The 24,308-nt window shown below is 40.9% G+C and overlaps 1 protein-coding gene across 1 annotated transcript in view; it reads left to right on the top strand.

Moving 5' to 3' along the window:
- Positions 1-966: 966 nt before the first annotated feature.
- Positions 967-24,308, top strand: part of LOC107191184 (MAP kinase-activating death domain protein) — a 36,813-nt gene continuing 13,471 nt past the window's right edge. Inside the window, 29 exon segments of the mRNA XM_015580162.1 lie at positions 967-1,042; positions 4,626-4,852; positions 5,618-5,786; positions 6,090-6,255; positions 6,452-6,632; positions 7,094-7,251; positions 7,504-7,804; positions 8,581-8,910; positions 9,416-9,448; positions 9,810-9,919; positions 10,705-11,202; positions 11,326-11,531; positions 11,845-12,083; positions 16,240-16,593; positions 16,961-17,029; positions 17,286-17,442; positions 17,445-17,672; positions 18,022-18,114; positions 18,197-18,327; positions 18,541-18,699; positions 19,073-19,270; positions 19,538-19,625; positions 19,706-19,845; positions 20,470-20,610; positions 22,311-22,455; positions 22,601-22,730; positions 23,069-23,285; positions 23,530-23,802; positions 24,104-24,283. Coding sequence (XP_015435648.1) covers positions 4,757-4,852; positions 5,618-5,786; positions 6,090-6,255; positions 6,452-6,632; positions 7,094-7,251; positions 7,504-7,804; positions 8,581-8,910; positions 9,416-9,448; positions 9,810-9,919; positions 10,705-11,202; positions 11,326-11,531; positions 11,845-12,083; positions 16,240-16,593; positions 16,961-17,029; positions 17,286-17,442; positions 17,445-17,672; positions 18,022-18,114; positions 18,197-18,327; positions 18,541-18,699; positions 19,073-19,270; positions 19,538-19,625; positions 19,706-19,845; positions 20,470-20,610; positions 22,311-22,455; positions 22,601-22,730; positions 23,069-23,285; positions 23,530-23,802; positions 24,104-24,283 — 5,190 coding nt within the window. The 5' untranslated portion in view covers positions 967-1,042; positions 4,626-4,756.

The raw sequence follows: 24,308 nt of genomic DNA, 5'->3' as shown, positions 1-24,308 counted from the left end.
TGTAAGTAGCCGAAATCTCGATGCAGGTGTTAACGTTTTATTTTTAACGTTCATCGAATTCACCTGTGTCCAGAGATCACGAAATCGTAAACACCTCGATTTCATAGTTTCGATCGATACTGTAACAATGGCGTATTAACTAAATTAAGAAACTCGATTCTTTGTAAGTGATCTCATAAGAAACAAAATTTAATTTCTAAAAAATATTTAATCTTTTTATTAAATTTATATACTTATAAACTGACAGTTAAATGAGAAAACGTTATGTAATTGTTTATTGCTTGTTTAAAGAATTATCAAAGGTTCTAAATAAATATTTTAAATGATCCATTGAATATCTTGACTTATAACAATGAAGTGCGAACATTTTTATACAATTCCTGAACAGTCGAATATAGTGACTTTGCTATCGCGTCTGCTCATTGCATTCCATTTCTACTTTCTGCCAGCACGAAAAATCGCGCGTTGCAGATGAATCTTCAAATTTAATTTTCTCGAAATCTAAGCCTCAGATGACAAAACATTATTCTATAATTTCGACTTATTTTTATACATAGAATCATCCCCGCCCCTCTTCTCGTCGAAGGTGACCTTGAATAATCACGAAAAAGAAGTTGACAAAAAATTTGCTATAATCACGTTAAAGCTCTCTTGAAACCATGCTACACCTGATAGAAACATTTTCGATCGAACTACTAATAACAGAGTAATCTCTACTGATTCGTGGTTCACCAACATCAGTCTCACAATTTTTGAATAACGATTTAAGGTTCTGGGCGTTAAAGGGTTGATGTGTGTTCATCGTACGTAGGACAGGCCTAGATCCGGGGCTCGGCTGTCACGGGGTTCAGGGGCGACCCGTTTACAACGCAAGTGCCGCCCCTGGTCGCGCACGCCTGCCTAGTAAGCTGTTCAGCGAACGATCGCTAGTGTGGTATCGCCAGTTGGCCGATACGGACTCGGGCTTCGTGTGGGCATTTCCATGACGGCGAAGTGGCGATTATCATCCACGAACACGGCCTCCATTCATCTCTAATTACACGTAAGTTCACATACCTGTCGCAAAAACCGCCAAAAAAGAACTCTAATTTTCCTGATCACGAATCCCAATTTTTGTCGGGATCTAGCTTTGATTAAGGGTTGTCTATGGAAGCGTTAGGATTCTTGTTCGCTCGTGAAATCCAGCGAAAAATGTTCTGGGCACCGATGGGAATTTCGAGTTCCCGATGGTAGAGAAAATCTGTTTTTTTTTTCAGCGTGAATTTGAGGTTAAGATCGATTCCAGACCGTTTGAATCGTGGCTAGGAGTTAACTGAGGATGTTAGCATAGTGAGCTGATGACATTTTAGGGTTTGGCTTCTTTGATGAATGTACGCGTGTGTGTTGGAAGAATAGCTTCTTGGATGGTTGCGAGACGTTTGGTTTTTGGGGGAGTGTTTTAGGGTGGAGATGTGGTTTGAGTTTGGATGGGAGCTTAACGGATGATGAGGAGGACCTTTAGGTTTAAGTAAGTTTTTGGGTGAATATGGAAGCAATGAGGATTTATGGATGATTGTAGAGTCTTGTGGTTGGGTGGTTTAGAGGACAGATCGTTGAAGATTGTTGAATTTTTTCTGTGGGAATTGAGTACAGGTTGCAGGAGACTCGTCCACTATTTGGGACTGGAACGCTGCGTTTAATATTCCTTCTATCAGTTAGTTAACTTAAGCGATAGATAATTTTGTTGTAAATTCTTATTTGAGCCCATAACAGTGCCGTCTTTTAGATATTGTCTGACTGTCATTGCAGCGCGCCATTGATTAATTGGCGCATCGTCAGAAATCTATCGGTTTTGTTCTGTTCTGGTTGAAACGGTTGGGTATGTTAATTGTCCGTCGTTCGAATGTTAATTGATTTAAATTTGTATTATTAAATGGTACGAAGTCGTGATTTAGGATCCGTGTGGTTGTAGGTTTCATAGCTTGACCCAGAATTCCTGTCAGATTCCGGTGGAAGTGGGACGGGGAAATGTGATCCGGAAGTTTGACTGTGGATATGAAATTTGCTTCGTGTTTCGTACGTCCGTCGCTTTTGACGTCGGAATATTTTTGTCGAGTGAAAGAAATTTCTGTTAACCAGCTTGAAAAATTAGGAGAAAAAAACTGTACCAACGAACGTTCGTGAAAAATCGGCAGTATGGAAATATGAAAGTGTCAGGCAGAGTATTTATAATATTCGATTTGTAAGTCAGCCTTAACGTGACATTTTCTTTTTGAATGAATGATAGATAGTACCTAGTATTTCGGGAATATTTTGTTTAATCAAGTGTTAATTGCATTCAATGAATCAATGTGTAATGTTGAAGAACAACGAATTGGAATGTGGTTTTTACTTCAAGAATTGTGTTTGAATGATGGAAGCTTTACCCTCCCCCACGTTCAACGTCAAATTTTCGTTTTCGAGGGGTCGAAGGTCCGACGAATAGGAATTAAATAACCGTCGAGTGGAGTAATGCAGTTATCGGCGATCAATGAAACCCTCCACTTTGTCTGGTAGACGTATCGTGAACCGATATTAACCATTAGGTGCATTTCACTACGAACATAGTCTGAAAAATTTGAAAAGTTCAATTTATCATTTATATTCGAAAAAAATAATACAAAATATGTAAGAGGTACTCGAAAAAATTTAACTTTAAACATTTAACCTTTAAAAATGTAACTTATGCTCATTTGCATAATTTTCTAGGCAAATTACCCTCGAATGTTTTATTATTTCGGGCATAATCATTAAGATTCTTTTATAAGCTATTCATCTATAACCACTTCTGTTACAACCCAACACGAAACTGTGCTAGATTATTCCCAAAAAAATCTCACCGATCCAAGATTGCATCGATTCAAAAATAAACCAATAAATTTCTTCGTACTTAATATCTACACCCTTATATTATAGGTAACAATATATTCCATCTATAACCTAACAAATTTTTTTAGATTATAAACATATATTTAAAAATTCCTACTTTTATATAGATACTAAACACTTTCGTACACACAAAAAAAATTCACCCCATAAACACGTGAAATGGTAACAATCCACTTAATAATAATGTAGAAAGGCATCTTTTTTATTTTTTGGACGTAAACGAACGGAAACATCGGAGGCGACGGCGCGTTACGTCGGCAAACATTAAACTTGAAATCGACGTCCTTCGGTATTGCCGTTCCGCCGTTTTATCGCGCTCGTCGAGCGACGAAACGAACCGGAAACGGATCACCGTTCCCTGTGTCCCCATGAACGTTCCGCGCGCGTTTTCTTTGACGTTCGTGACGGAGGAGTCGGTGACGTTCTCTCGTTCGGACGAGGGAGCACGCTAAACGTGTGGGGGTCGAGAACGATTTGCTTAGGGGGAGAACCTGTGGAAACTGTGGAAAGGTTTCGAGACGAAACGTCAGTGGCGGCCCACGCGCAAACGCGACGTCAAACATTCCGGGGACGAGCGTGTACTTTTCGATCGATGACGAATTTTCGGTTTTCCGGACCCTATTTCCCCCTATGAGGCATTCATCGAATTGCCCACGATATTTTAATAAATTTCGATCGAAGAATTGCCCACGATATTTTATTACATATCGATCGAAGAATTGCCCACAATATTTTATTAAATATCGATCGAAGAATTGGCCACGTAATTTTCAAAAATTTCCATTTATGTATTAATCGAGCTACGGAATAGAGGATATATGTATTTATAAAAAAAATGTATGAAAACAAATTTTGTATATGTATATACTAATATTCAATTGATATGTATTAGGCTAAACGACGGGAAGTTAACAAAATTTGGAAAATACGACGATACTCGTATCTTTCTTTTATCTATTATTTCAGGCGTCGACCGAAATCTGTTCAGTATTTTTGATCTAGAATTGGGAAATTCATATCAGTCGAGTGATATTTAGAGATTTTATAATAAAAAAAAAATCGTATTACTTTGTTTTTTTTTTGTTCCTGGTCGCAGTTGTCCATTCCTTTCTAGAAATTTTTTAGTTCAAGATCATCTGAAGGTCACAGTATACCAGATCGTTGAATTCGTCTGGACACCAGCTATTACACCGTAAAGTTGAAAACATACAGTGCAATTTAACAAAAAACCATCGATGACCTTCAGAAGACCTTTAAGACAATCAGAAAATTTTTCCTATCATTGTATTTTTCTCTTAGAACATTACAACTTTCCCCTTCAACGTTTTCTTCCATCCTCAATCCTAATTGAGATATTGGGGTATTCATGATTTCTCGTGAATCACCCTATACAATTTCTCTCGCCTCGCTAATCCAGCATCAATTTTCCCCACGACTATTTCCACAAAAGAGATACTACTCGTCTCGATTCCGTGAATGAACCGAATTAACGTATCCGTTTCAAGCCGCACATTGTAATTCCGTCGAGCGTAACCACGAGACACGAACGAAACACCCCTCTATAGTTGACTCCATAGGGATCGGTTGTACATATTATATCGTCTGTGTCACGCGGTCTGGAAACCACGCGACGTAGAATAATAGCGAATTAATTGACCCGTTCTAATTTTAGCGTTACTAGAGTGTCTGACTCCTGCTATTGATTTCCGTGGTTCCAGATGTGGAAGACCAAACGAAGAATGCTACAGCCATGACTCGATCGGAAGGGGATTCGTACCGAAGTGCTGCGTCGGCACAGATGACACGTAAACAGTGTACAGAACGGTGACAGAGCTTGTAAACTGCAGCCATGGATATACAGAAGAAGTATCTGTGCCCCCGCCTGGTCGATTATCTCGCCATCGTGGGGGCCAGACTGCCGTCAGTCTCTCGTCAGCCTGTGCAGGTAACCGATCTTCTCGATATTGATGAATATGATTGATCGAATATGATTTTAGTGGGGCGATTTCTCCTGGAGAAACGGAGTGAAAATTGTAGAATGGAGATTTTCTTACGTGTCTTCGTTTTGGACGTACATACAGTAAATCGTTGATTAATGTCCGAAGACCCCTTGGCACTGAACATTAAATATTTCACAAACTAATGGCCATTATTGCGGCTGAAGCAAATATCATTTATTTCAGAATTCCAAGCTTTTATCATTGTGCTAATCCTCATAAAAAAATCCGTGTTGTATCTACTGTACATCACCGGTAATTATTAAACTGGTATACAAATAGGAAATATATATTACTTATCAATAGACTGCGGATTTTATGCATCTAATCGTAAGGCTCTTTGAAACGCAATAAAAGAAAAACATTTTAATCAAATTCAAACGATATTCCGATTTTATTCGGAACCAAATCACATATTTAAGAGAAGATAGAAATTCCCACATTCGCTCTTGCCTTTAACCAAAAGATTTTAGAAAATTTTATTTTCCATAGAAAATTCGCAGTCTGGGTTTATTGTTTACTGAAAGAAATGGTGTTTATTACTAACTAATATACCGCAAAATACCACGTCGCTAATAGGATCACTTGGTCAGTACTTTAAATAGCACTGAATTGGCGGAATTAAGTGGAACACGAGGGTGAAGATTGACTTCTTCGAGACTGATTAATCGGTTCATCGAATAGCCAATTAACGGTACCATGGCGATTTATAGGTTCCAGAATTGCTGCGAAGATATCCAGTGGAGGATCACAAGGATTTTCCCCTGCCCTTGGACATGGTCTACTTTTGTCAGCCGGAGGGCTGCACGAGCGTGGGCCCAAAACGCACAGCCTTACGAGAGGCGACCTCCTTCACGTTCACCTTGACGGACAAAGATTCTGGTACGGAAACCATCCGGTGATACTAACGAGCCTTGTTCTGTTTACGATTAAACAACGAACACGTCCGATATATAACGAAAGTTCAGATTTCACGCCTTATCGCGTGGCTGGCTGTTATTGGATTGTTTAAATAACGAGAAAATTTTTATCAGAAATTACAAGGGAATTTTTTTTTTTTTGAAGAAATAACCCACAAATATTTGTGGGTCTATAGAGTCGTTGATATTTGAGAAATTTTTCTTGCTATCAAAACAGAACAGTGATACCGAGTGGTATTATTAAAAAATTTTGTAAAAATCGTAGGTAGAACTCGGTACGGGATATGCGTGAATTTCTATCGGCCGATAGAAAGGGTAGGAGTCGCGGTCGCTGGTGCAATGGCCGTAAGAAGGGACAAATACAATACCACGTTCAGGAGGGAGAGCTGGCGGAAGAGCATGGAAAAGAGCACGGATTCTGCCTTTTCTAGGTGAAATATAACACATCATTCAATTTTCTAGGACCGCAAAATACGATGCACAATATTTGTGTACAGTTCCTCAAACCATGTCAAGCATCCTCAAACCAGTTCGAACGTCCTTCTTAACACCAATTCAAAGAACCGCGATTGCAGTAGATTGCTAGTTTTACGATTTTGCGATTGTATCTCTAGCTATTGTTTATAGCGACTATAGGAGCAGTGCGGTGGGCCCTAGCGATTCAGAGAAAGACTGTCCCAGCAGCCGAAGGGACTCCGACACTTCCCACATACCGAGCGCACCGAGATTAGGGATCACCGCGCCCAGTGGCGACAGCGAGAGCGGCGGAAGCCACACTCCATCGCCGTGTGCTTCGCGTAGACGACAGGTACGATCGTAAACAGTAATTCAGATGCCTCTCGATTATTGTCCAGACGTATCCCCACAACTAGGGGGGGGGGAGGCACCTATCTAATCTATATAGAAAATAATATAAAGAAGTAAAAGGTACGAGATAATTCTCGACGACGGACAAAAAACGGTGGACAACCGTTCGATGCGGGGATTCGTTAACTGCTCGCGGACTGGGAATGTCGACGAGCAGTTCAGGAATCACTCCATTGTACAGTGGTTACTGCGTGTCGTGAAGTAATGTTACACTTTTTATCGATGATTGAGTAGTAGCAGAGTATGTATTAATTATATACTTCATTGTTTTCTTGAGAAATGTAAGGGAATCGATGTATAATACAAGTTGATCAGACAGTATGGGGTGGCAAAAGGTTGATATTCGATGAATGTATATTTAACCAAGGAATTCTGAGGAGAATCGATACGATGTCCTTTCAGAGGATACGAAACCACTCCCTGACGTCACTCTGCATCATTTCCCATCATCCATTCTTTTCGATGTTCCGGGAATGCCTTTTCGTTCTGAAGAAGATCATCGACGCGTGTAACGAGAGCTCCTCGCCGCAAAAAGTGGGAGCTTCGAGGCAGACTAACAGGTATTTGAACCAATATAATGACACACACACACTATGAAAAACATTATTTCGTCTTATTAAATGGTGTCCACGACAAAGAGAGCGCTCCACGGATCAGTATTCTCAGAAACTCCCCTATTTAGCGTCCACTACGATCCCTTAGGTCCAAGGTCATCCCATAGGATCTGAACTAAATTTAACCTTGACCTTGGATTTCGTCCTTAGAGCATTTATGTGTATGTGTAATCGAACGATTTTATCGATTCACGACAGAGACACGGTATGGAGCGTTCTAACCGGACAGATACTCGAGGGAACGCCGTCTATAGTGCTCCACGACGTACGCGAGATCGAGACCTGGATACTGCGTCTGCTGAGCAGCCCGGTACCGGTTCCCACAAAGACACGTGTCGAGGTCGAGATCGTGTCGCAAAGTATGCAGCCACCGCTCTGTTTTGCACTCCCAGACCACACTAGATTCTCTCTCGTTGATTTCCCTCTGCATCTACCCCTGGAACTTCTTGGCGTTGACATATGTCTGAAGGTCCTCACGTTGATTCTTTTGGAGCACAAGGTGAGCACCCGCAACATAGTCTGTTCATAGGCGAAGATTAGTTAACTCATCATTTGATTAAATGCTTTTCTAAGGAAGACGAGTTAACTCGTCATTTGAAACGAATTTTCCAGTGATGAGGACAAGTTAACTCATTGTTTGAAAATGTTGCGCGACGAACGACGACGAATTAATTTCTTACCAATTAGTTTCTCATTCCCTGCAACGGAGACAGTATATCTGCAGTTGTTCTTTATCGTTAGTTTCATTATTTTATTTTTATCAGAAATACTATTAAGGGAAAACGAGATAAAAGATTAATAGAAGAAATGTTTGAAGAAAGTACAACGTATTATTAGAACTATTAGGCCTTCGAACGTGGCCGTTTAATTCGAACTGGCTCTCGATCGGGATTTACGTAATTGCTAAGGGGCTAATTTACCCCCGACGGAGAACAAGTGATCCGTGTACTTCTAGGTTAACTGCGAAGCGGTAGTTGCGTCAGTGTTCGATTAATCTATTACGAAACAGCAAATTGTTGCAGACTGGTGCTGCGAAAACTGTTTCGAGTTTACCAAGACGACAATTAAAGCGAAACTTTATAATTAACGATGGATCGATATTCTTCAACTTAAATAGTTTTGAATTCACCAATGAATGAACAATAATATTAAGTAAACAAACGTATCGAACGAATATTGAAAAAAATCTCATTTATAAAAATGTAGCGAGACGATCCAAAAAAGCGTGTTTGTAAATACTTTTTGTTCAGTAATTGTCCTTGTGTTTGGTTTCAGATCGTGTTGCAATCCCGCGACTACAATGCCCTGTCGATGTCCGTAATGGCGTTCGTTACAATGATTTATCCTCTGGAGTATATGTTCCCCGCGATACCGTTGTTACCCACGTGCATGAACTGCGCGGAACAGTTGTTGCTTGCACCTACACCATTTGTTATCGGAATACCCGCTACTTTTTTATTGTACAAAACGAACTTTAAAATGCCCGATGACATTTGGCTAGTGGACCTAGACAGCAATAAGATAAGCGCGCCTACTGGTCTGGGCGATCAATTGCCACCGTTGCCCGAACCAGAAGGCAGCATCCTAAAGAATCACCTGAAGCAGGTAAATAATAAATGAACCCGACACACGCACTGTTAACTATCGGTTTCGATCGGACCTGGGCAGGATCTGATTCAAAGAACATTTCGGGTACCTTACGCGGCCATTAACAGATCCGTAGCCGCCATGTTCTCGGTTTTCTTACTTAAACCAAAAAAATGAACACAATTATTTTTTAAATTTGACTAAAATCATTTGGCAAAAATCAGACTCAAAAGCTTCCACAGTCGTTCTCTATAGAAACTTAATAGATGGGGGGATCTACAATTATCAAAACGTCGTGGAACTCCTTGAAGTATTATTTCCACTTCAGAATTTAAAAAAAAAAAAAAACAAGAAATATTCTTTAAAACGGATAAATTTCCAGTTTCGAGAGGAGATGTTTGCCCAGGTCTACCACCGAACCGCCGTCATTTCGATCGTACCGTGATCCGTATATACGTGTATATCGTTTCGAGATCGTATAACGTTCTTAATTAATTCGTTACTCCTCCGTTCGGTTCCGCAGGCGATGCAACTGATGGACCAAGCCGGCTCTGGTGTAATTATTTCTATTACCACTCATTTCGTTTTGCATGTAGCGCAATTAGATGAAGCTCCTTGTGTAGTAGTTAGCGGCATGGAAGCAGTCTGCGTATGACTGTAGACACTATTTTTCGTTACCTTTTATTTTTAACTTTCAAACGTTATTCCGGTAGAATATATCCGACAAAAAGAAACGGGCAGGGGGGGGGGGGCGAAGCTTGGGGATTAATCGGACTGGGCAGCGTAGCGATTTAGATCGAGTAGTCCTAGTTGCTTCAATTACCGTCGACGATTAGAAGGTCTATCATATGCTCTACGAAGGTCTACACGAAAGAATTTTGTTTTTCGTACGTTTCACGATGCTTTCGCGTTTCCAGGCAATGTCTAGTATGAATCCGCAACCGTTACCGCATGACGCCACCCCGAGAACATCGCTCCAGGCTCCCAGTCGAAGGGAGAGCACGACCTCTCATCTGTCTACTTTGAGGTAATTCGAAGAAAAAAATTGTGGGGTCATGTGTGATTTAAACGTAACTTCCCGAATATCATTTTAATTGTGAAATATTTTATACGTAATTCGAATGGCATTAAGTGGTTCAGTATCCTGCAAATATTTTCTCGAAGCTGTCAAGGCCGTCGATGTTTTTTTAACATCGTCAAAAAGTAATTTAGTATACATTATAATCAATTAATAGTATTATAAATTAGCTTCAATTAATTTTCATGTGGCTAATTTTAAAGTTTCAATATTTTTCAAAATTTGTGCACAAAGATAACAAATAAGACGATATCCTGTTTCTTTCTCAAATTTTTCAGCAGAGCTCCGCTATTATAAAATTACATTTCTCTAAAACATTTGCCAAAGAAGTAATTAAAAAATATGTTTTTTTTATCTGAAGTAATTTTCATCCGGTTCTTTTATGCTTCCACTGTAAGTACCCACAAAGCTCATTTCGCTCAGCTTATTAAAGCAACATTTATAGATTATCAACAAAAAGATTGACACTACATTTCAAACAGCTGTAAAACTAACACTTTTTAACATCTTCAAAAATCCATCGAGACACGTCTATATACCACTACAGACACATGTCAAAGTTACAACAAAATCCGAAATGTTGCACCAAAAAGTGTCCGATTACGCTCGGAGAATAATCCTGTACCGAATGTTCGACAGGATCGAATATTCTGTAAATGCTATACATTGGATATTTGGATTCTATAATCCACAATGCAATAATAACCACAATTATACATACGTTATGCCCACAGCATATCGTCGAAGCACAGACCGAGCATCGACCACCACCACCACGCTTATCCGCAGAGTAGCCCGTTGGGTTCGCCGGGCACGATGACTTCCGGTGGCCGTCGATTCTCTATGTCCCAATCGGCCGGTTCTTCGTCGCCCCAGAAGCCAATGTCACAAGTCACGTCTCCCTTCAATCCCTTCATTCAGGACAACGACGTGGACTCGGTGGACGTCGCCACCAGGGTGGCGATGGTGCGATTCTTCAACTCGCAGAATCTTCTCGCGAACTTCACCGAGCACACGCGAACGCTTCGATTGTATCCGAGGCCGGTGGTTGCATTCCAGATTAACTCGTTTCTGCGCTCGAGACCGAGGGCCAGTCACTTTTTAAGCAAATTCGCCCGGACCCAGGCGGTCGAGTTCCTCGCCGAGTGGTCGTTGACACCAAACAACGTGGCGTTCCTCAGGGTACAGACGGGGGTGTTCGATCCGTCCCAGATCGGCGACAAGTCTAAGTGGTACGTTTTTTTTTCTTGCGTCATTTTGCCGTGTAGTCGAAAACCGACGATCCCTTCGGTGGTGTTTGGGGCATGTAGAAATCTGGCCTGCTGACGATGTCCTTCAATTTCTACGAAAAACAGGTTTGCTTCGACTCTGGAACCGATTTATTTCCCGGTCTGGGATTCAGGGAGCTCGCTGGCGAACGCCCTGAAGGCGATGAAGGAACACGAGAATCAGCCGACCGACGAGAGCGGCTCGGACTCGGAGGGCGCTGAGAGTACGAGTTCATCTTACTCCTCTTTGAGCGATTTCGTCTCCGAGATGGTGTCCTCGGACCTATCGCCGAGTACGTACGAGCAGTTTGAAAGTGTGTTGGTTAGAAATTTAGTGTTGTTTCGAAAGAAAGGAATTATACGTGCTTATGAATTTGTGTAGTTTCATTTGTGGAATATCTGCTTTATTCTAATGTAAACAAAACTTGAATCTTATATTTTGAAATTCTTCATGGTACGGTACCTTTGGAACCAAATTCCTATGCGTATTCTTTGTTTATTTGGATAAGTGTCACGGCAACCAATTCAACCAGTTATTAGGCTTAGGTCTGAACACGAATTCTGATGAATATAAGTTAGGTCTGAGCCTGTCGATCGGTTTCACAGGTTACAATTATTCCCACGCGGCCGAGCCCCAGCCGATGTCCCTGTCGGTGGATCCGAAGAACGTTTACAATCCACCGAGTGCGTTGCAATATCCCGGGGTAGACGAGGAGTCCACGGTTAGGCCAGAAAGTCCACCGAGTACATCGTCCAGCCACAGCGATCTGAGCAGTCCGAGCTTCAACAGAGACTCGGAATTCGAGTTGAACCCGAAGGCTCAAGAAGACTCGCCGTCGACCAACGTAAGTTTCCATTCATCCCGTGAAACTTCGTCACCAGTATATTTGTTCAAATTAATATTCCTTTACTATTATACGACACATGTTTCTTGAATTTCGTAGTGAAATTTACCGGGGGATGATTCGAAAAGAACGAAACACTTTAAAACGGTCGTTATTGAGACATTCCATTGTTTGGTTAAAAATAATTGGTCATCGTTTGATTATTAAATGGTACATCAGGTTGTGGTTTAATGTAATCTTTAAACGAGATATCGAAGTGATTCGATTCTTTTTGAGTCTCCCTTTAATATTCTTGTTAGACCACAGAGACACTTTCAGATGAAATACTCATGGTTCACATGATCTCACGGATATATCACTTTTAGCTCGATTCTGCATTCAGTATCACCTGCCCCCGTCATCGTATCACTGTTTCCGATACACCCTGTATAAGACACAAAGCACCGAGTATTTCGTCTGGAAGTACCTTAACACTCTGACTGTCACACTGCATTACAATCTTCGAACGAAATGAAAATCATACGTTACTGCTCATGATTGCCCATTTATATTGGACTCGCAGTACTGAGAGATGTGTATGAAATTTTTCCAGACAACCAATTTCCTTTATAGTACACCCAAATATATTTTTTAATCGTGAAAACGCAAAAAATATTTTATGTGTAATTTAAATGGTATTAAATGGTCAGTACCCTACGGGCAGCGTTCTTTTTTCTAATGTTTTTTCTCTCGAAGTGTTCGAGGTAATCGATGTTTCCTATCAAATACCTATATACATATTTTTCATATATCATACATTTCAGATATGTACTATAATATGACCTTGAGAAGATATGCAGTTATTTATAATATAAGATAATTCTTATGATTTAAAACATAATATATGAGCCGCTTGGAATATCGTTTGTGTACTTACATAGTACGCGTTTGAGGTTAGGTTTGCAATTCGAAGTTCGTAACGTTCACAACCATCCAACAGCCGATTTCTCTTCTAACGTTTTTCATTTACCTTTGGACCCCGTGCTTGATCATAGGATAAAGAGGAGGGTGGTAGCTTTGAGTCAGACTCTGCATCAACAATAACACCACGCACAATCCTGAGCGCACAAAGTTCGGTACGACAGTTCGGGGGTGTCGGAACGGCCTCTATGGCCACCCCGACAGTCAGCGACATTGAACGTCCTGCCGCTCCCCACAGGACCTCACGTGTCAGTAGATTTGTCGTTCCTGTGAGTCATCCGCCACGCCAACGTCTTCTCTCAGTCTCTCGGTGTTAACCACTTTGTCGATTGTTGCCTTTTTATCTGATTGGTGTCACACAATTGGGATGCATGCTGCACGGGACTGGGTACGATTCGGCAACGAAAACAAACGCGATTGTTCCTTCTGCCGTTAGATGGCGAATTTTATTGTATCGAGCGGAAGATCGACCGCTTTATCGAAGGTTCCGTTAATCGTTTCGCTACTGAACATCGATTACAGCCATTGGACCCCCTTTTGCCTTATTTAACGCAAAGTCGAACTCGTGACGATTTTCATTTGGAATTCAAAAGAGAACTTTGGCAATCGGAAAAATTCGATTTTTTTAATAGTAACTGTACGTGTATAATGAACATGGAATTTGTTTTTTTTTTTTTATAGAAATCGTAAGGCAAAGGGTCAAATATAAGGTTTAATGACATAATAAAAAAATACAACTTTAAATAAATATTGTTTTTATATAAATACTATTCTATTTTTATGCTTGGAAGGTCATAGTTTCTAATGCATTGAATTAAGACAATAGAGGAACGAAAGAGCGTACAGTGCGCAAAGGGTTGAGTATCATATTAAAAAAATGTTGGGTTTTTAAAGCAAAGTATGAAAATTAGAATATTAGACTTTACTCAATTTTGTATTTATACTGAGTTTCGAACAGTTGAAAATACGAAAATTCGCAGTCTGTTGAATCCATGGGACGAAAAAACGAATGCAGAGAAATCAGTAGTTCGAGTCAATGACTGACGAAACTGCACTAGATAAAACTTCTCTAGATCAAAATTCACCATGGATTATACATTTACCTCAGCATAGAATATAAAGTCCAGAATTTTTGTAGTTTCATTTTATCGAATCTAATGATTCGAGGCAATTTCATTTTACAAAAAATTTACTTTCAATATCGCCCAAAAATAAAACAATGTTTATGAAGTATTCTACCCAGTCCCGAGGAAAACCCACGTCCAGCATGAAACCCTTTAATTTTCAAATTCTGTACAGGATCCATTACTTGTTTTGCGTTTTTGTGTTCTGTAATACATTGATTCCTCCCTGTATACATTGAACAATTGCAGTTGAATTATTCCTGGAACCATATATTTCTTAATTTTCTGTTCATTCTTTTTCTTTTCCATTCGAATAAACTTGGTCTTTTCGTTCGTCTTTTCGTTGAACTGATTTTCGATCGATCTCACTTTTGGGAATCTCTAAATGCATGCTCTTTGTCTCTCTTTCTCTTTCTCTTTTTGTGTCTCGCACCGTGAAAGCCCACGCGACACACCAGAAATGCTGCAACCCGACGAGAATTCCATTTGAATCGCACTTTTTCTCTCTCTATCGATGTTTACGTGCACACCATTCGGCGATTCCGTCGAAACCTGCATGGTCGAAAACGATCGTTTTCCTTATTTCTGCTCGTTACTGCCATTGTGTTTCATTATATCTGTGTACTGTACTCGTTTCACGGTCGAACCTGTATCCCCCCATGAAAATAATATTCACTGGACCGAATCTAATCACACAGATTCCAGGTATTACATATGTAAAGGGGGGATTTTGTCACATTACACAACGTCGAATAAACACGTGATTAGCCTTTATTAACCCTCGAATGGTAAGGTGGGTGGTTCGAAGATCGTACTTGGTTACGTCGAATTCGATTCGAGCTGTTTTTTGCTATTTTCAAACAGGTGAAGACAAAAAAAAATTTTTTTTATCTTGAAATTGTATGTTTGTTTATTTATGTAATAACAAATAATATTTGAGATGTATAATCTATTGATTAATAAAAAAATGTTTCAAAACGAGAATAACAAAAAATAGAGCGAGGACAGCAGAAGAGGATCTGTAACTTGGGTCAGACACGACCCGGACCTTACCATTGGAGGGTTAAAATTATCATGGAAATTCTAGAAAATTCGAGAAAAAATTTATGAACACACGTGTAACGAAATTCCAGTTGTGTATGCTACTAAAATCTTGCAACCAAAATTATATATTTTCTGGTAGATTCGGAAGATCAAGTGATCGTCGTATTATTGGCTGTAGTGGTATCAGAAACTCGGCTGTGTCGAAACCGAAACGAATACACGGACAGTAAACTGTATTTTCGATATTGAAATGTACTCTCACAGAAACGAGCAAACCAATCCTTGTTTTTTTTTCTGTATACACACGAACACCTGTCGTGTTTCGTAACAATTTTGGTAAAAATAATTTAGTCCCTTCCGTTGTCCACCTATTGGTACATTGTCAGTAGTATCCAAAAGTAAACAGTACCTAGAACACACGTAGGTAAGGAGTATGAAAATCTTTCTTGAAGTTTCGACTTGAAATTCTTCACCCTAGTAAGTACTTAGAAGATCGTTCTTCTGTGACCAAAAGTCTTCGGAGGGATCGTGTCCATTGACATGATAAACATGGCGTGGACACGGAAGAAATACAATATCCTTAGATTTTTATCGAAGAAACAAGTCTTGAACACCTTTGAAAAAAGCGCGCCGTGACTGTCGCTGACCTACGCTAACCCCTTGGTAGGCGGATTGCCTAGCTTCAGGCGTTTTCGACCCCAATTTTTCACGGTTAATAACTCAAAAACTTTGCTTCGTATTAAATGTAGAATCACCCCTAAACGAATAAATTCGTATCCTCTGAAGTTTTGTTTACGGGGAAAATTTAATTTGTTTACTTTTAAAAGAATGTACCGTGTCCGAATGATTGTGGGTGTAACGAAGACATAACGACATACAAGTTATTTGCATATGTGTAACGGTAGCTTAAGGATATCGTATTCTATCCCCAGTGTCCACGTCGCTTAATCTCGCCTGAACTCCCCGAGAGTTAGGGTTCCTGATCATTCGTGAAAACAAACTTCACCATTTCGATTTATTTTTCGAAGATCCAACCGTCTGGAGCGGTTCTTCAGCGTCACCCGAGCGTTGGGAACGTTTTAGCGAGGGCGTCGAGCTTCGGGACCGGTACCGGACCGCTGTTGCCCAGACAGATGAGCAGCAGCAGCGCTGAGAACTCCGAGTCGTCGACGGTATCCAGACAGCTTTCCGTGGGCGAGACGAGAAAGCTGTCCGTGGAAGGTGGACAGAGGCAGAGCATCTCGAACGTGACTGGGAACGGTGTTCTTAGGCAAGGGTCGCAGGGATCGTTGTTCGAGCAGATAGCGACTCAGGCAAAGGATCTGGTCAGGGAAACGACCCGGCAGAGCAGCCAGGATGGCCTTCTTGCTCAGATGGACAAGGTAGATCATCCAGTTGGTAGTTCGAATCTTGTCATTGGGGTGATGCTTAACCCTTAACGAGCGGGACCACGTAGATTTACGTTTTGGCTGTATTTCCGAAAACCGATCAGACCCTATTTGGTTGAAATTTTGCGAATACCTTCATTTTACATAGAAACAACGTTTGCGAGAAGGATTTTTGCCGACTCGAACGTTAAGGCCCAAAATTTGTAAGAAAATATATTTACCACTTTAGTGTCACTCCCAGCACAAATGAATTTTTTCGGACGCTAAGAAATTCTATAACGGGTCATCTATACCAGATAAAATTCAACCACTGTCTTTAGAGAACACACTGACTAATAGAGAGGATTTATTCGTTCGATAGCTGAAACATCAAGCGAAAGAGAAGATCACAGAAGCCGGTGAAGACAGTCTTTTCGCGCCATTGGAACAGGTAACAATTAACATATTAACACACCGTGAACTTTTCTAAACACAGTGGACTCTTGCGCTATTGCCACGCGAGGCACTTCCCCCTCCACACGTACTTTCGCGCGCACAAATTCGCTCTCCCGCCACGTTGCGTACTGCGTCGCCACCAGCACGATCCAGCATTTTATTCCATTACAGCCCCGACTACGGCAACATCGCAAGAGTCCACTGTACACAAGAATCATTTTCGCTTATTTAATCCCACGAAATCACGACAGTTCACGCAACAGACGAAGAAAGCTGTCGGGGAGGCGACGAAATCCGTACAGGAGGCGTCGAAGACAGCGATCGAAGCGAGCAAAACCGCGGCCGGCGTCAGCAAAAACACCTTCGACGATCTGACGTACGTGGGCAAGAGCACTTTCGGCGATTTGACTATAATTCTCGATCGATCGTGAAATGTTTACAGGGTCTGGGTGACTCGCAGCAATCGCCGCCACCGTCGCCGGGTATGCTACAACGTCGAGACTCGAGCAGCACGCAATTGGTCGCCTCGGACAGCCGCGGTGGCCGCCGGGACATTGGACGTGATTTCTTCAGCAATATTAGTAGCGATTTAAATGGCATCGCTGCGCAAACTAGCAGCATGTTCAGTGATCTATTTGGTAAGAAAAATATACACAGGGTGAAGGTACATAACACCGCCCCCGTGTTCCTAATATCTCGAATATATCTAAGATAACTCGTTACTTGTTGATTGTATCAGAAAACATTTTAATGAATGATTTTTTTATAACTTATTTTGGTCGAGATATGAAGGTGACCTTGAGGTTTTTCACGGTCAATGCATCTTGTTTTTAATAGTACGTTGTCGCCAATAAAAGGACAAATTCAAACTTAAAAAGAAAATGTAACATTTGTTAGAAGATGTATTTGGTACCTTCACTCTACGTACTATTTTTCTGTAGTTTTTGCTCACTAACAGAATTAACCTGTCGAACTCAATCTACACAGGCAGTAAGAATAATTCTAATCGGAACGCCGGTCTGCAGCAGCAGTCACAAAAAGGGGACAAGAAGACGCCGATACTGGGGCCATTACCCAAAAGTACGATTCAGTTTGGTTTTGATTGAAATCGAATTTTCAAGAGAATTTTTCCTAGAACTGATTTATACATTTTCTTCGTTAGGTAAAACGGGATTGGTGGAGCGTTCGTCGTTGATCAAACACTCCAACAAAGCCAGCGCGGAGGACATTCAGAGGATGCAGAACGCGGAGCGGTCCAGTACAAATAGCGACAATCAGGCTTTCCTCACGGACGTAAGTTTTATTTTATGGCCATATGCGACTGAAACAAGTATCATTGGCTTCAGAATTCCAAGCTCTATCACTGGTGCCGAACCTCATTAAAAAGTCAGTGTTACACCTGAGGACCTCTCCTTGTTAAGAGTTGTATATTGATTAGCATATTTTTTGACTTAGTATATTTAATCCCCCAACAAGTCCTCTCTAATATTTTCGGAATCGTATCAGGTAGTGAATCAAGCGTTAGCCGGCGAGGGCGTCGGTTGGCTGAAGCTGAACAGGCTGAAGAAACTAATGGAAGACGAGAGCTACCGTGATCTGATGGTCAGCAAGCTGAACAAAGGTCTGAACAAGAAGATCAGTCCTGACGATCACATCGACGATGTGGTACGTTCCGATATACCCTAAGATCAGGCCTAAAGGTGCATATCCACTAGTATTTGCCTAGTGTCGCATCACCGTTATGTATCATTGTGAACGGGTGATTGTGTATCGAAAATTTTATGTAGGATATGCAACAAATGGATACGCACCTTAATAAATTTTCTCTCTCATCTTTGTCGTAATAACAATTTTTAAAAATCGAAGAAATTCGAATCTTTACATCTGCCATTCACGAATACACTTTCGAAACGTGTTATTTTGCAATAAAGTTCCACCGTCCAGTTATAAATAAATCTCAAATAAATCCTAAACGTTCAATGATCGATGACTGGATAAAGAAACCTTGTTTTGACACACACGCGTTTTGTGTGATCAGTGCATATCGAAGCCGGTTTACAAGGGGATGCTAAAGTGCCTTCAAGCAGTGGCTCACGGTCTTGGACACACTTACAATAATTTCGGACTGGGCGGTATGGCTTCCGTCTTCCAGCTAATGGAGATCGCGCACACCCACTATTGGAGCAAGGACTTCTCGGAAGGGGGCGGAGGTTTCGACAGTTCTATAATGTCGCAAGTAAGTGCATTCAAGAGATTCTCGTCTGATTCCGTATTGGATTGTTGCCATAATAAACGTCGTTTTTAAATCCGCAGAGTTTTAAACGATTTTATTTTGAAATAAATATTTTTTTTTAAACAAAACAAAATTCTTCTTGATCTCTATGTTTAACGATTTTTCCGGATAAGTGAAATGAAGCGAATTATGAAAACGACATTTATTATACAATAACTTGATGCTTAATATTGAAACGTGTTTCTTTATGGATCTTTCTGTTCTACTCAGGCATCCAGTCCATTCGGTAGCAGGGAGAATCTGAGGTCACCACAGTCACCTGCTCATCAAGAATACAGCGACGAACGACAAAGATCAGGTTTGAAAATTGTTTACAATTTAACTGATACTATTAATTATATAATTAATGTATCCTTTATTAACTTATTACGACAAAAGCGTCCCAACTTCATTTGGAAATGCCGCACGGACACACGTCACCGGCTCCCGAGGGTTCTCAATCGACGACGGACATGTTCCTCGACATGTTCACGAAAAAAGGGAAGTTCCTCAGCAGGCTAACTTCGTTCGACTCCGAGGTAAAAATATTCGGCGATAAAATGTTCCGCGACAAGGCGGTTCACAAAGGAGAAATGATTTTGTAACATTCTGTCTCGCATTGTTAATCACGACGTTAATTCAATCGGTGTAAAGCCTCGCAAAAATTTCTGTGAAATGGGAACAGGAAGTTCCATCCAGTATGCCTGCTTTAAACGTTACACACGTGATCATCTGACATTCAGAAACTCGACTTCATAAGGGAATTGTAATGGAATATTTCAATTCTTTTTTTAATCATGTCGTTAAATTCAATGTCTGAAATTTAAATGATCAATTCAAGACATTGATAAACGAGGGAAATGGCATTAATACATTTTTGTTCATTAGTAATATTCTACACTTCAGTCATACCGATCATATCGATCCTCCTCACCCCTCAAAATCTACTCGTGTCGCTTTTTGTTCATTGTCGATACAAGACACTGCTGCTTAATAAAAAAAAAAGTATCCCAATACTTCCATACTGCTCGTCGAGATTCAGTATATGGAGTCAACGAAATACCGTTTCGATGACGGTTATCATTGTCCACCGTAGAACAGAGCCTATTCGTTTCACACGATGAGCAAACTCGTTCAGTCGTCGTGTGTGTGTTTTCTTTTAGAGTGGGCGGGGAGGTGGAACAGGAAGCAGCGAAGCTTTGTCCACAGACGGAGGTAGCATTATCACTAACCCTGCTTTTCGGCAAGCGCACCAGGCTTCTTTCCGAAGCACTGTCTCTGATAGCGAGGTCGAGCAAGGCAATGTAAATGATCAACTGAATCCGTTTCTACTTATCTTTTTGTCCGTATTACATACCCTAGAATTAAAACGTTGGTCGTTAGAGCGACCGTGTTTAGAAGCTACGGGAACTAGCCACCCCTCCCCCCAACATCCCCCAAGGTCACCTTGGACGAGTCGAAGTCATAGTCATTTTTGGAAATTTTTTTCGAAAAAATTGCCGAGAATAACTATGTCATTGACTTATCCAAGGCGGCGAAATCCCTGAATAGCTGTTAGACCGCCTGTTTAGACTAGCGTCGATTTCGGGGAGCGAGTCGAACAGCCTCCCCGAGTGTCGTGGACGATTAAATTAACAGCAAACATCGAACAGAATATAAAGAAACTACGAATGAACACGGTGACGATCAACCCCGGCTAGACCAGGATAGCATGCTCTGCTACCGATCGCTGAAGTAGCGTTTGCACACGCGAGGCCGATAAAAGCTTGTTGTAACAATTAGCCCGACACACGTTCGATGCATCTTCCTTCGCTGAATTTAGACACGATCACGTTAGTGGACTGCTCAAGATCCGCCCTATTCAAATATTTCGAGACTTTTACATAAATAAATGGTCGAAAGAATTCGAGGATCATATATTGTAATCATTGTATTTGTCGATATCATGTGTAATTCCGGTAAAAATTTTTTACGGAATCGAAACTATGTAGCTATTAGTATTGTATGTAAAAGATCTGGATTTGTTTCGTTTCCTTGAATTCGATGGAGCAATAGGACTCACACACGGTAGCGATCCTATAATTGTTTTGAGTAATGTATTTTATAGTGTTCGTTAGATAAAACAGTAGATATCCGTTAAATGCTACACATTAGATTTCCATCTAGAAAAGCAACGAGAGAATAAAGTGATCTTGAGCGGACGACTGAATTGGTCCAGTCGCCCTGGCACAGGATAAGGCACACCAATTTTTAGTCAGATATTTTAGATAAGTGTAGATTTCTAGTTTCTAGCGAACCGAGTGGTGCCCCCCACGAGAACCAGGGGTTGAAACGGTCACGAAAGTAATTGTTGATAGATCATAACAATTGTTATATAAAGGTTCCGACTGAAACTGTTACGAGGAACGGAGATGATGTTACAACTTTACAAATGTCTGGGCTCTGGCCTACATCGTTTTCGGTTAGGATTCCAAAGTCTGTTATTATAATTAATTTGGGATCAGTACGAAACTGTTTTCCCATCGTGTCTATCATTCTGTTTTCGAAGAACAACATAGAATCAACAGGAATAACATCGAACCAATGTAGAACCAATATAGAAACTATAAAGAAACGATATAGAAACGATACAGAAACGACATAATTGTGGAAGTGTAACCGAAACCAACATGGGCCAAGAACCTTTTTTACCCACGACAGTGACCATCATTTCAGTTCTTTGTAACTGTATCGGGAACCAGAACCGAAATCAGAACCGTTTTCAATCCCTGCCACGAACGGCTACACTCCGTGAACAAGTAGTTTGATCGATCGAGTTGAGCTTGCAAACGAACTGCATCGAGAAACACGATCGTAGGTGTGATCGATCGGGCTTGTTAGACGAGTTAGAGTTTGATTGCTAGAGAAGAAACGTTCTATCTTTTGCGAGTTCTCGACGAGAATAAGCACATTTCGGAATGGTGTTATTCCTTTCGTTTATTTTTATGGGAATCCGTTGTTTCAGTTCCCACGTCAGCCGAAACAACGTACCGGAAGCGTATGGTCGAGCAAATCGTCGCTGAGCACCGGTTTCCGGTACCATGGCGGAAGTCTGGTGCCGACAAACACCGCGCAGAGTCCAGAGGCCGCCAGGACATACTTGTTCGAAGGTATTCTCTTAAATGTACCGTGGATAATTTCATGGAAATTCATCAATTCGTCCACTAAAAACGATGGTCGAACGGAGATTTCGAAAGGTTTCATCGTTTCGAAAATGAAAGAGAAAATTGAACGAGCTTTATCGAAATTTTGTAGGACTATTGGGGAAAGAGAGATCGTCGCTTTGGGACCAGATGCAGTTTTGGGAGGACGCGTTCCTGGACGCTGTGTCTCAGGAGAGAGATATGATTGGTATGGACCAAGGTCCAGGAGAGATGATGGAAAGGTAATCACTGATTGCTATTAGTGCAAGCAGATCTGGGCAAATTTGATTTAAAATGAAAACAAGAAAGAACTATGTGAAATAATTCCTTCAGAAAAATGTCAATAATCTGAACTCAGACCTAGTCACCTGTTATAATTTCGAAGAACAATTTCACAATTATTTCTAAGAATTAATATTTCAAATAATATCATTTTAGAAGTGCCCGGGTCTGTTGTAAAATAATAGCTTTTTGAACAGTGCACGAGGGTTAATAGTGTCCCAGTAAAGGTCTAAGCTTTTCGTTCGACAAAGTAGCAGAGAGAAAATAATTATTAATTATATTAATAAATATACATTAGGTATAAAGGCTTGAGCGAAAGCGAGAAGAAACGACTAGAGCACGACGAGGACAGGCTACTGTGCACATTGTTGCACAATCTGACAGCGATCTTAGTGATGCTGAACGTCGAGAAGAATGAACTGAAACGTAAAGTGAGAAGGTTGCTCGGGAAAAGCCACATCGGTCTGATCTACAGTCAGGAGCTGAACCAACTCCTCGACCAAATACACAATCTTGTAAGTGACCCAATTCTTCCCTAAGCTTAAACGTAATTGTAAATTTTTTCTTTTCTATTTTTGTTTATTTTTGTAATTCTTTAGATAGTTCTATGGAACTTTTGTCGAACTTTTTTTAAACTTTTTTGAGTTGTCCTCTGGACTCTATAATTTATGTTTCACTATTATAAATTTTTCCTCACTTTTGTAAATATTACTATTATTGCTGTTTCTTTTTTTTTAATCGGTTCGTTGATCGTTTCAGTACGGCAACGACATAGACTTGAAGCCCCTAACGTCACGACAGATGCACCGACAGTCGTTCACCGTGCACGCAGGCGTCGACGCGGAGGGCGATCTACGGTTCCTCGAGGTCCGTCACGACGGCCTCGTGCTCCGATCGGTAAACGGCGTGATCGTCGAGCGATGGTGGTACGAGCGTCTCGTGAATATGACGTACAGTCCGAAGAACAAAGTATTGTGCCTTTGGCGGCGAAACGGCGGGCAAACGCAGTTGCATAAGTATTACACGAAAAAGGTATTTCGGGTGTTCCTTTAATAATGGCCATATATGCCGGGAATAAATATCATTGGCTTCAGAATTCCAAGCTCTATAATTGTACTAAACCTCATTTAAAAAAGTCAATGTTACTGGGGATCTCTCCTTGTCACTGTCGAGGAGCCGTCGAGCACTCATCGAGTATTCACTGTATTGCTCATTCATCGGTGAAATCTGTATTTTTCTTTTTAATTTAATTAGCCAAACAAACAAAGATGGCCGATACCGATCTACCACCTACGGTTGATAATCTTTGTAAAAAAAAAATGTGTGTTTCCAGTGCAAGGAGCTCTACTATTGCATAAAAGACGCGATGGAGAAGGCAGCGCTCCGCGGTCGGAGTGCAAACGTGGGAGTCGAGCTCGGCGGCGAATTTCCGGTTCAGGACATGCGTACCGGCGAGGGTGGGCTTCTTCAGGTTTGCATGGAGGGCGTGGGTCTCCTCTTCGCGAATAGCAAGGTATGACTCGCCCCTGACAAGTGCA

This window comes from Dufourea novaeangliae, unplaced genomic scaffold (assembly GCF_001272555.1).
Source record: "Dufourea novaeangliae isolate 0120121106 unplaced genomic scaffold, ASM127255v1 scaffold241, whole genome shotgun sequence".
NCBI lineage: Eukaryota > Metazoa > Arthropoda > Insecta > Hymenoptera > Halictidae > Dufourea > Dufourea novaeangliae.
The sequence above is the reverse complement of the archived record's forward strand: the minus strand, read 5'-3'. Positions and strand labels throughout refer to the sequence as shown.